Consider the following 12,766-nt stretch of genomic DNA (forward strand, 5'->3'; position numbering starts at 1 on the left):
GAAAATACTCTGTTCCACCTTGTGATGTCATGTGGTAATACAGGAAGTACAGTACTCCACTGTGTTTTTAAACTCCATACACCTTCAGATTCAGTTGAAGAATTTCAACCCTGGAATTTCTGGCCTCTACTGAACAAAACGTAAAATGTCGCTGTTAGCTTGAAAACTACCAGTAAGTGTGTAAGAGTGTTTTGAGCTTTGGAGATGTAGACAGACTAATAATAAAGGAATACTCAACTTACTCATGAAATGAATGAAATAAAACACAACTCCATGCATGTTTGTAAATGCTCCCCAGTATGACATTAAACAGCTCTACCTTACATTTATTCAATTACAGGTGGTTTTACAGCTCAAAAATACAGAGAAAAATAGGCATTCTGACTGTGAGTGGGGTCGCCTCTCCACAGGTTTGGCTTTGGTTTAGTACCATACTGTGAAACATTCCAGACAAAACAATAACATTTTCATGATGAAAAGTATTTTGATGGAGCCTCCACAGAAAAGAAGAAAGGCTGGTGCCACCTAGTGCCTCCACTTAATTCCATTTCTCTCCAGTGACTAAATCAGGGATCAGAATACACTAGACGGTTTGTAAGAACCCCGGAAGTTGTCGACCGTGCACCGGCCAATCAGCGAAGAGCTGTGAAGCCATGACATCAAACTCAAGAGCCTGTCTGGGTCCTTTTGTGGTACAACACAACAGTAAACAAAGTGGTTGAGATGGATGTAGACGAAGCCATATATTCTGTGTTGGCAACGATTCCCAAGATTGAGGATTTAAAGCCGGAACAAAGAGATTGTTTAGTGAATTTTTTCAAGGGGAAAGACCTTATTGTCCTTCTTCCTATGGGATTTGGAGCATTACATACGTCACCACCAAATAGCAGAGATTAGTTAAATTAAAAAAAGTACCCACCTACCATCAGTACCTAACGCTGCAAGGTCAGACTGTTTCCGCGAAATGAAACCGACTGATGAATCAGGCTACCAGAAAAGTTACATAATGCAACTTTTTTCATGTGATACTTTTATTTGAGTAACTTTTTGCCTCTGTTTCTGTTTTATTTAAATAACAACATTGATTACTTCATCCACCACTGATTATTATTGTAGCCACAGCCGTCCCGAGGTAGACATATATTTAATATAACTAATCACTCAAATGAAAGTAAGAAGTTAGAAAGTTATTGATTTTAGTTACACGAGTTACACGATTATTACCTCTGCATGTGACTGAAAACTCAAAAGTGAGGAGATGTGGGGCAGATAACGTCATAAGCAAAGTTCAATGATCGATCAGTGTTAATGATTAATACATGAAGTCAAAACACAGACTATGTGACGTCAATAACAGTAGAATATGATTTCTGATGCACTGGATCCAATGGGAAGGATTATTGTCCCTATATGTGTGAACTGATTTGTCCATGGTTTCAAAACAATAAAAAATGAGGACCGTTGCCATAGTGATTTATAATTTAAAGGTCTTATGTAACGTAAATACACTATAAAGCCATATTATAATGTTGTTGCCTCATCAAAAACATAACCCTAGTTGTGTTTTGTTTTGTTTGCATTCACACATGTTTCAGTAATCCATAATTATTAATGTCTCAAAAGCTCAAAATGTTCTCTTCCACCTTGTGATGTCATGCAGTGGTTCAGTAGAGACCTTCTTAAAAAGGTGAGGGTGACTAATTTAAAAACTGTTGTCTAATGTGTGAGAAAATCTGCTCACTTGTAGTTCCAGCTGAGTCTGTTCTTTCAGATTGTGTTAAAACAAAGCTCAGATTAAACTCTAATTTGTGTAACAAAGCTTCCGACTGAGCAGTGCCTTTAGTTAGCATCACACCCTCAGGGAATGTTAATGACATTAGCTGCAAAGTATCAAAAACATGACTTCAGAATTAAAAAAAATAAATAAATGTAACAACTGACCTATTGCCCAATACACCAATGTAGTTTTTATTCATTTAAATATACCTTAAATATATTTTCAATTCAATCTTTATTAAGAACGCATAATATCTGGTTTATATTAAGTAAGTATATACAAATAAAAATAAGAATAAGAGGAATAATGCATGTTATAATGTATACAGACAAGATCGCCAGTGTCTGCACTTACAGGTGAATCTGACAGAGCTTCTCACAACATATGCATTATTTTGTGTTTTTTTATCTACTTTTTTAATTTACTATTTACTTTTTGGAACTTGAAAATGCTGGTTCTCTCCCACTATGGTAAAGCTATAGCACTTACTCCAGAAGTAATGTGTTTGTGTCTATGTTAAACATAGATCTGTGTGTCATCTGCATAGTTGTGGTAGGACACATTATTGCTGTGTATTAACTGGCCTGTAGGGGGCAGCATGTAGAGATTGAACAAATGGGGGCCCAGGATCGACCCCTGGGGCACCCCACAGGTCAGGGCTATGTGATCTGAGACACAGTTTCCAATTTCAACAAAATACATTGTGTCTTCTAGATAGGACTTTTAGTTTCAGTTTAGTGTAGTAGTTGTAGTCACGTAGTTGGTCTCTTCACTGGCCCCTGTGCAATCTGAGACATTCTTTGACGAGATAAAGACAGAGGGAGACCTGCCTCAGACCTGGTCCAGTCTGAAAATCTCTTTTAACGGCCGTCTCCAGACATTCCACACCGCCCTGTAACCACAGCAGCAGTAACCAGGATGTGGTGCTGTGGAAATAACTTCCAGAAGTTTGCAGTTTTCATTAGAGTCCTTAAAGTGCCCGTGACAGACTGAACTTCACTCATTTCACTCAAATTGAAAGCCACAGTATTAAGTTACAAGTTTATAATAATACAAGTTATTCCTTTTAGTCAAAATATAGGGTCTTGCAAATTGGTATTGCACTTTATATTAAAACTACACAGTGTTTAGTGCTCTAAATGTATTTTTTAAAAATTTTTTTCTATGACAGTAACAAAATCTTGAATCTTGAAAAACTATCATATACAAGAGACTACGAAATTAAAATCATGTTGGGTTTTCTTTGTTGTTGTTGTGTTTTTTGCCTTTGAAAACGCACGAAGACACACGTCCTTCCTGTAAGCCTTCTTGCATCTCCACAAACCTGACTCTTGTTTCCAGTGTTATTCCTTTGGTTGTATGGCATAAAACTTACATATCTCTATGGAGAATGTGTGTACAATCCCTCAGTTGTCCAGGTAGAAAATAGAAATTTGGCGTGTCACCTCCAGAAAGTTACAGACTGTGCCTTTAAGTTTTTACTAAAACCTTTTACAAGATGGATTTATCAATTTTTTGTGGTTTATCATTTAATTTTACTTTCTGATTGTAAATGGCAACATCACACTAGGTAATCTCCTGTTCCCACTGTACACTTGAAACTTGAAATTATGCATTTAATATTAAACAAATCAAAACATATGAAAACTACTTTCTTTTTTTAAATTAAGGTTTGAAAATGGGCTTAAATAGTGCTTGTCTTTTGAATAGTCTTTCTACTGTAATCGATATGTTTTAAAACTCTTTTTTCCTTCACCAAATGCCACTTAACTGATGTAACATTATGATAAGTATTTAGCACAGCTACTATCCCACTAATGAAAACAATAATAAGAAAAACACTTTCATCTGCACTTGAAATGTGTTTTATTCATTCACTCCCTGTAATGTTGAGTAGGCTTAGACTTATTTTGTCAGTGCAGCTTATTTCATTACAGACTATAGAAAACACACACATAGGCCCACACTAGACGAGATCATGGTCTTCTTCTTCTTGGTCTTGTGGAAAAATGAGTTTCCCCATTTCCCTGATGTACTCCAGTCCGTCAGGCTGTGAAGTCTTCAGTTTGACCAGAGGAGGCGCTGTTCCATTGGTGTAGTATCTGAAAGCTGGTTCAGGAGACCGGATTGCATCCAGAAAAACCTGCAACAATGCATTTGAACAGACATACAATGACATATGCATAAAAAACAAACAGGTGACAGACCCCCCCCATCAGAAAAGTTACACAGTACACTTTTAAGGACCCAATCCTGATTCCCACCAATCCCCACCTTGACAATATCTTCAGTGTCTTGGGCAGCGTTTTGGAAAACCTTCCCACAATGCATCAGGAAGCTCTCGTAGAGGCTCATTGTGAGAGGGTCCAGTGCATTTAAGGAGGAGTCGCCAGGCTCGGTTTTCTGAAGATTTACCAAGAAATCTGTGTTCACTGGACCACATTCAATCAGGCTCACACTGGACAAAGACACAAGAAGATCACTGAAAACCCAACCTGTATTATTTCTGCATAATTATTACTAGCCTTACTTCCTGGTTCACGAATTATATAAATGATTGTATTTGGATGCCCACAGCACATAGCTTATTTTGACCTTAATATGGTGTCAAAATAGTCTCATAATACACACGCACTATAAAACATGCATTCAGGTGTATTGTATTATTTCACACACATAGAGATTAACAATGATTGAGCAAATTATCTCAGCACACGAGGAGAAATCTGTGACCTGCGCACAAAACAACCACTGGAGGGCAGACGCACCCTCGAAAAGACTCTTGAGAAGTTGATTTCTGCTCACGCAAGATTCATTTCTGCTCTCTCAAAGTTGTTTTCTAAACCAGGTCTAAACCAGGTCTAAGCCAGAATTAAACCGATCTTAGTCTTGGTCTCAGTCCTGGTCTCAGTCCTGGTCTCAGTCCTGGTCTCAGTCCTGGTCTGGTCCCGGTCTCAGTCCCGGTCTGGTCCTGGTCTCAGTCCCGGTCTGGTCCTGGTCTCAGTCCCGGTCTGGTCCTGGTCTCAGTCCCAGTCTCAGTCCCAGTCTGGTCCCAGTCTGGTCCCGGTCTCATTCCTGATCACCCGATAGTCGGGTGCACCTCCGGGCCCATCCCAACACTCAGTCCTGCTTTAGTCCTGGTTTAGTCCTGGTTCAGACCTGTTTCAGTCCTCGTTTAGCCTTGTTTTAGACCTGTTTTAGTCCTGGGTCAGAAAACAACTTCGAGAGAGCTTGGTGTCTTTTCGAGGGTGCATCTTCCCCCCAGTGGTTGTTTTGTGTGCAGGTCACATATTTGTCATGTATGTTTTATCGTGCGTGTGTATGATAGGACTATTTTGACACTATATCTTAAGACCTGATTTTACAAAATATATGACTTTTTAACTTTATTATATTTGACTTTAGACATGAAAAGATGTGGTACGTGGGACTTACTGCATGTTGAAGTGCTGCAGGAGGATGGCCAGGCTCTCGCACACTCCCTCTATGGCAAACTTACTGGCACAGTACACTTCATTAAAGGGGAGGCCTTCAAAAATTACACAAAACATGTATTGTTAAAAAAAAAAAAAAAAAAAAAAAAAGAACATAAATACATGGGGGGAAAAAAGGTGAACTATGAGATTTTTCTGGTGGAGGGTCTGCCACCTGCTTGTCTCCATGGAGAAGTTATTGCTGGAATGTTCTCCAGTGCGGCAAAACATGGAGTATTCAAACTCTCATTTAAAAACATCTGACTTATAACATGGCCTGGTGGTGCCACCTGCTGTCTCCATGGAGATAAATGTTTTACTGTTTTACTCCAAACAACTGATTTTAAACTAAATAAACTGTGATGAAGATAAATTTGATTCTATTCTATTGTTTAATTTGAAGGGCCCATCTCCTCCTGAGACACAGCCCATTCATTTGTGTCTTTTATAGTGGACAATGAGTGTTAACCAGTCGATCTTTTAAATGTTTAGGTTCCTCTGCCTAAATAGGGCTGAGGGATTATAGGGTACTATCATGTCAAGGATAAAAAATGATCTCAAAAGGAGATAGTATGATAAATAATAATAATAATAATAATAATAATAATAATAATAATAATAATAATAATAATAATAATAATAATAATAATAATAATAATAAATAAATAAATAAACAAGAGATTAAAAGAGAGTCTAAAAACTTTTTGAAGCAACTGTAGAAGCTCAGAGATGTTGGTCATCGTTGTCAACTTCACATGGATTTAACACCGAAATGTCCCCAGCGTCCATTACAGAGGACAAGTTATAATATTATAAATAAAAATAAAATGAACAAAATGGCAATGCTAAGGTTCATTTACCTCCAAATAGAGAGAAAATCACAATCTTTATATATATTGCAATACACTTTTTTTCTTCAGGTCCCAGGAGCATATTAGGCTGTTTTCTGATCTATCTATATAATACTGTTTCCTCATCACAAACATACCTGGAGTTGTGTTTTGTTTCATTCATAACACACAAACTCTGCATATTTAGGCTGAATTCTTCTCTCAAACAGAAAACAGTTTGTTCCACTTTGTGATGTCATGTGGTAATACAGGAAGTGCTCCAGTGTGTTTTTAAACTCCATACACCTTCACTAGAATCGTTTGGATGATTTCAGCCCTGGAATTGCCAATCTCTATTGAACTAAAGGTAAAAGGAGATGTTTACTTGAAAACTACCACTGCATGACATCACAAGGTGGAACAGCATTTTGAGCTTTGGGAATGCAGACAGACGAATAATAAAAGGTTACTCAAACATGTGTGAATGAAACAAAACGCAATTCTAAGTATGTTTTTGAGGAGGTAACATTCTAACATGACTTAAAGCTCACAAGAGTCAATTTTGTGTAATATGGGACGTTTAACTCTAGTATATCTTGTATTTGTATTTGCAGTGAGAGTACACATAGCCTCACCGTGCAGCCCTCCGGTGCTGCCTGTGACCAGGATTCGTCCCTCTCCTCTGGACTTCATATCAGGGAGGAAGGTTTGGAGGGTCTGGAGGGTTCCAAACAGGTTCACCTCCATCACCCTCCTTATCTCCTCTGGGCCCTGCACCTCCAGAGGACCCATCAGACCCACGCCGGCGTTACACACTGCACGAGGAGAGCAATGAATATGACATTTCAGTTTTAAAAAGTGTTGAAATTGAATGAACTAATTAACTATAGGGGATCAAAAGTTTCAGAAAATGTACAACAACTTACCCTTATGTAACAGATAATACTCCCTACAACTCTGCAACAACTCACCCTTATGTAACAGATAATACTCCCTACAACTGTACAACAACTCACCCTTATGTAACAGATAATACTCCCTACAACTGTACAACAACTCACCCTTATGTAACAGATAATACTCCCTACAACTGTACAACAACTCACCTTATGTAACAGATAATACTCCCTACAACTGTACAACAACTCACCCTTACATAACAGATAATACTCCCTACAACTGTACAACAACTCACCCTTATGTAACAGATAATACTCCCTACAACTGTACAACAACTCACCCTTACATAACAGATAATACTCCCTACAACTGTACAGCAACACACCCTTATGTAACAGATAATACTCCCTACAACTGTACAACAACTCACCCTTATGTAACAGATAATACTCCCTACAACTGTACAACAACTCACCCTTATGTAACAGATAATACTCCCTACAACTGTACAGCAACACACCCTTATGTAACAGATAATACTCCCTACAACTGTACAGCAACTCACCCTTAAGTAACAGATAATACTCCCTACAACTGTGCAGCAACACACCTTTATGTAACAGATGAGTTGTGACTATATATGTGACTATATTTCAATTTTTATTTAAAATTTACTTGTACATATACATTTATATAATTATGCCTTATTTGACACCAGTCCCTTGCTATTTTTACTACTTGTTTAGAATTTATTATTTATTATTTTTAGGCCTGAGCACCAGAAGCCGGCAAAGGACCTATTAGTATCGAAACATGAAGCTGCTAGTGGCCTGGAACTGAACTGAAGCAAAGTGGCCTAGTGACCTAGTCTAATTCATCAGCCGGTTTTTGTGAAAACCATCTGACATCGCAGTATTAGGATAAGTTCACTCGACGATAGGACTTATGGATCCTTTTATTGCTAGTTTAATTACTGTTTTTCATTGTTTAAAACTTGAGTAATACTTATTGTTCAGAGAGACACAATCACTCAGTTAACAATAAAATATCGTCAATATTGTTCAATAATGGTCAAATCTACCCTTATTTACTGATTTCCGAATGATTCTAGTGAAGGTGTATGGAGTTTTAAAACACAGTGGAGCACTTCCTGTATTACTGCATGACATCACAAGGGGGAACAGAGAGTTTTCTTTGTGTGAAGTGAACTCCGATTGAATACGCAGGATTACTTTGGTAAACGTGTGAATGAAATAAAACACAAAATTATACATTTGTGATGAAGAAACAACGTTATAACACGGATCACAAAATAGCGTGATATGGGCTCTTTTAGACACAACAGTAACTCCATAATATCAAATACACTTGTTGAAATGTGAACAGTACCTAAAATGTCCACACGGCGCTCCTGTATTCTGTCCTTAGCTCTTTGGATGGACACCGGGTCGGTCACGTCCATCTGCAATATGTCCAAAGTATCCTGGTGCAGTCCTCTCACACTCTCCATCAAACGCTGCTTCTTCTCAAGGTTCCTCATGGTAGCGTAAACTAAAACAAGACATATCTTTCTTTTATCAGGCAGCATTCTTTCTTTTATCATGCAAAACAGACTCTTGTGAGCTTTAAGCTGTGTAATAATGTTGCACTTCATCAAAAACATACCTGGAGTTGTGTTTTAATCCTGATTTATTAGTCTGTCTATGTCTTTAAAGTCATGAAGCGGTATGTTTAGTATAGTTTCGAAATTATTGGGCATTAGAACACCCTAATTTTTCCAGTTATTTCTTGCAATTCAAGTCGTGCAAGTCCAATGAAGAACTTGAAATGGTACAAATGTAAGACCTGAACAGCCAGAGGTTAAAAAAACAATAAAAGATACAAAGCACAAGTCCAAGCTCTGCCAAAACTACCTAAGGAAAAAAGAACAAGATGGTAAAGCTTGAAAACGTGGAGTGTCCAGCAGAGTCTCTAGACTTAAACCCCATCGAGCTGGTTTGGGATGAACGGGACAGAAGAGTGAAAAACAAGAAACCTACAAGTGCCACACATTTATGGGAACTTCTGCAACAGACTTGGGAAGAACTTTCTGAAGAATAATTGATTTTTGTTGTAAAAAGAACGAGCTACGAGTGTGTTCAGCTGTTATATCTGCCAAAGGTGGACACTTTCATCAGTCAAAAGCTGTTTTAAAACTTTTGACTGGTATAAAAAATGTTTTGTGTGTGTTTTTGCCTTTAAGTAGATGGTAAATTAAGTTGAGATGATTAATTTGATTATAGCAAAAACAAAAATATTACAGAAGTTTGGGTACGTTGCAAATTTGCGACAACGTCCTGCATGTGCACCAAACAGGATTGGGGAAAGCAGCTGCTTATAACTTGATCCAAATGGTTTGTTGCATATTTTTGGCATTCTGCATTAAGGGGTTAAAAACACAGTGGAGCACTTCCTGTATTATCACATGACATCGCAAGGTGGAACAGAGTGTTTGCCATTTTAGATAATAACTCTTCTTATGCAGGATTTGTGTGAATGAAATGAAACACAACTCCAGATATCTTTGTAATAAGGAAACAACTTTATAACACAGATCAGAAAATAGCATAAAACAATCCCTCTGAAGAAATACACATGGCTGGTTAACAGAAATCCTAATTAAATTCACAAAATTAGCATTACCTTTGTAGTTTTTCCCCGGATCAGAGGCCAGTCCAACGGCCAGACTGAGTCCAATCCCAGAGGAGCACCCAGTGATCAGGACCACTTTCTTAATACTGCCCATTTAGAAAACCGCCGCCAAATTTCTTCGGACAAAGCAAAGAACTCCTCACTGAACTGTCTTTCATAGCAGTATGGAAAACAAGGCCAGCTAACCCCAAACATCTTTATCTAACACCTGGACTACACCCCCAGTCTCTCATCTCCCCTCCCTCTTCCCATCGTTTTCTTTCTCATGTCCTTGAGAACCCTCTCATGTGACCACACCTAACCTAAGCATAGTGTCGTTATTCTCTCTTTTGTCTGGGTTCATAGACTGTATAAAGAAGTGGGCCAAAAGGGACTGTGACGGTTATAGGGACAAATTTGGAGTCAGTTCCATGTTAGGCACAGGAATTTATTTACGGAAAACAAAATAATGAAATAAAAACAGCAGGAGCAGAGGAACAGGGAACAGAGTGGGTTAATTGAAATGTTTTAAAGGTGCATTATGTAACTTTTTGGTTGTGGGCTGTCACCTGCTTGTTTCTATGTACTCCCTGGAATGTTCTAGCCAGGTTGTGCCATGTAGTGCCTAGTTCATTTCTCTCCAGCGACTAGGTCAGGGATCAGAATACACTAGACGGTTTGCAAGAACCCTGGAAGTTGTAGACCGTGCACCGGCCAATCAGTGAAGAGCTGTGAAGGCATGACGTCAAACTCAAGTGCCTGTCTGGGTCCCTTTTGTGAAACAGCACAACAGTAAACAAAGCGGTCGAGATGGATGTAGACGAAGACAGACATTCTGTGTTGCAATGATTCCCGAGATCGAGGATTTAAAGCTGGAACAAAGAGAATGTTTGGTGAATTTTATCAAGGGTAAAGACGTTATTGCCCTTCTTCCTACGGGATTTGGTGCATTACATACGTCATGACCAAATAGCAGCGATTGGTTAAATAAAAAAGTACTCGCCTACTGTCGAGTGAACGAATCCTAATGCTGCGAGGTCGACGGTTTCCACGAAGGGAAACCAGCTGAAGAATCAGGCTAGGAAGTTCAGCAGTATGATTAAACAGATCTATCTGACAATTATTCAATTACAGGTGGATTTATAGCGCAAGAATACCTACAAAAACAGGCATTCTGACTGAGCGGGGTCGCCTCTCCACAGATCTGACCTGTAACTTGGTTTGGTTTGGTCTCCATGAAGATAGAAAGGTTTAATCCCATACTGTGAAACATTCCAGACAAAGCAAGAAAAGCATTTGACGAACCCTCAACCAGAAAAGTTACACAATGCACCTTTAAGACCAAAACTTTTTCAATGTACAGTCCAGTGGAGCCAGAGTCAATGGAGCTGGAAGCACCCCCATGAACACTTCCTGTTTGGAATATGGCGACTTGCAGGTTAACTATGTCCATTTATATATACAGTCTGTGGTTTAGATAAAGTTTAAATAAAATGTTATAGTGATGATGGTATTTTTGAAAGTGAACACTAGAGGGCACCAGATCACTACTATTCTCCATGCAGCAATTATACTGTTCACTTGTGGTACAGTTACAGTAAAACTAAATTTAAGAAGTTGCAGGTTGCGTATAATGTGACTATTTGTCAAAGAAAAATAACAAACAAAAACGGTGAGCAAATTCAGAACCAAACATAACTCAAATAATCACTTTTGGGCACCATGGGTTTGTGGTTTACGGAGTGAAAGAAAAAACAAATCCCGGACCAAAGCTGTATTTTCCAAGATTTATTCCAGCTTTTAGGCAAACAACAAGGATACATGATTAAGGCCTACTCTTGCTGCCTCTCCTGACATCTGATAAAAAAAAAAAAACAAAAAAACATAGGCCCACCCAGGTGCACTCTGGTCTACGTGTGCCACCCTCTTTTATCCCCTAGGTGACCCATAGATTCAGGTGCTAACCAAATAAGACGAAACTAATTATCAAACATTATATTAACATAGCAAAAACACAGTATGCAAATTAACAAAACTAAATTCACAATCAAAAATAATAAACTAATTTTAGAATAGACAAAATACCGTTATCAAATAGCTCCAACAATGCACTTTATATCTTGCTGAAAGTTCCTTGATGGACAAGTGCCATTGAATGCTGTTATCAGAAACTTTGTATACATGTTTTTGAAGTGACTCACGGAATTAAATGATAAATGTTTGAACAAGGCCTGAGCAGAGCAGAGTCGGGTTCACTTCTAAACAGCTAGAGGAGTAGCTTATATGGACTATAGAGGCACCATCACGTGTCATGTGTCCCCCCTGGCAATGGTACCTACGCCGCCATGACATCGGGCACGCTATGCCATTGACTTCAGAAGCATCGGAGAAACATGGGCAGGTTTTGTTGTGTATTTGGTTGTTCTAGACGCTCTGAAAGGGATAAAACAAATCGTTTCTTCACTGTTCCTCTGGAAATTACTCATCAGAGAGCTCAAACAATGGAATTATTGAAAAAAAGACGCGGATTATAGCTAGAGAACATAAACCGTGAAGAGATTTCCAGTGGTACCATCAAGACACACTCACGTCACTTTCATCAAGGTATTTGCTATTTTAATTGTTTCATAGCTTATTTAATGAGAGAAGCACATTTACTGAACTAAAATGTAAAAAGAAAACATTTGCAGTGTGAGTAGCAGTAGAAACTGTATCTTCCAACGCACATATAAACATGTCACTCGTCGTAAGACCCATGTTTTCTTTATTGTCTTGCTTATCCACAACTATGTCTTCTAGAATTAATCGCTTTTTGTGAGCGGATCTTTTCATGGTCGATTCTTTCGAGGTTTGGCTCACAGACTCTTTGACTCGTGCTCCATGTTGATCATCGGAGCCCAGTGTGGGTTCGTTGAATCGTAAACTAGTGCAGGTTTTCCTGGATAAATTTAATGAAATTTTAGTTCAGCAAATGTGCTTCTTTCATTAAATAAGCTATGAAACAATTTAAATAGCAAATACCTTGATGAAACTTCGGGTGTCTTGATGGTACCATAGGAAATCTCTTTGTGGTTTATTTTTGCTAGCTTTAATCCTCGTCTTTTTTTCAATAATTT

General features: G+C 38.4%; 1 protein-coding gene across 1 annotated transcript; it reads right to left on the bottom strand.

Moving 5' to 3' along the window:
- Positions 1 to 3,743: 3,743 nt before the first annotated feature.
- Positions 3,744 to 9,765, bottom strand: hsd17b1 (hydroxysteroid (17-beta) dehydrogenase 1). The gene is made up of 6 exons (XM_020924045.2): positions 9,663 to 9,765; positions 8,370 to 8,531; positions 6,716 to 6,895; positions 5,213 to 5,306; positions 4,052 to 4,235; positions 3,744 to 3,920 (listed from the first exon to the last, which is right to left on the bottom strand). The coding sequence occupies exons 1-6, from the start codon at positions 9,763 to 9,765 to the stop codon at positions 3,744 to 3,746; spliced, it is 900 nt and encodes a 299-aa protein (XP_020779704.2).
- Positions 9,766 to 12,766: the final 3,001 nt, after the last annotated feature.

This window comes from Boleophthalmus pectinirostris, unplaced genomic scaffold, assembly GCF_026225935.1.
Source record: "Boleophthalmus pectinirostris isolate CB_2022bp ecotype Guang Dong unplaced genomic scaffold, ASM2622593v1 HiC_scaffold_17, whole genome shotgun sequence".
Classification (NCBI taxonomy): domain Eukaryota; kingdom Metazoa; phylum Chordata; class Actinopteri; order Gobiiformes; family Gobiidae; genus Boleophthalmus; species Boleophthalmus pectinirostris.

Bases quoted from the DNA above. Each gene is read 5' to 3' on its own strand.
- hsd17b1 (XM_020924045.2), bottom strand. From the start codon at position 9,765: ATGGGCAGTATTAAGAAAGTGGTCCTGATCACTGGGTGCTCCTCTGGG. The intron at 8,532-9,662 runs GTAATGCTAATT...GTCTTGTTTTAG, and splicing joins TCCGGGGAAAAACTACAAAG to TTTACGCTACCATGAGGAAC. The intron at 5,307-6,715 runs GTGAGGCTATGT...TAATTTTTGAAG, and splicing joins CAGCACCGGAGGGCTGCACG to GCCTCCCCTTTAATGAAGTG.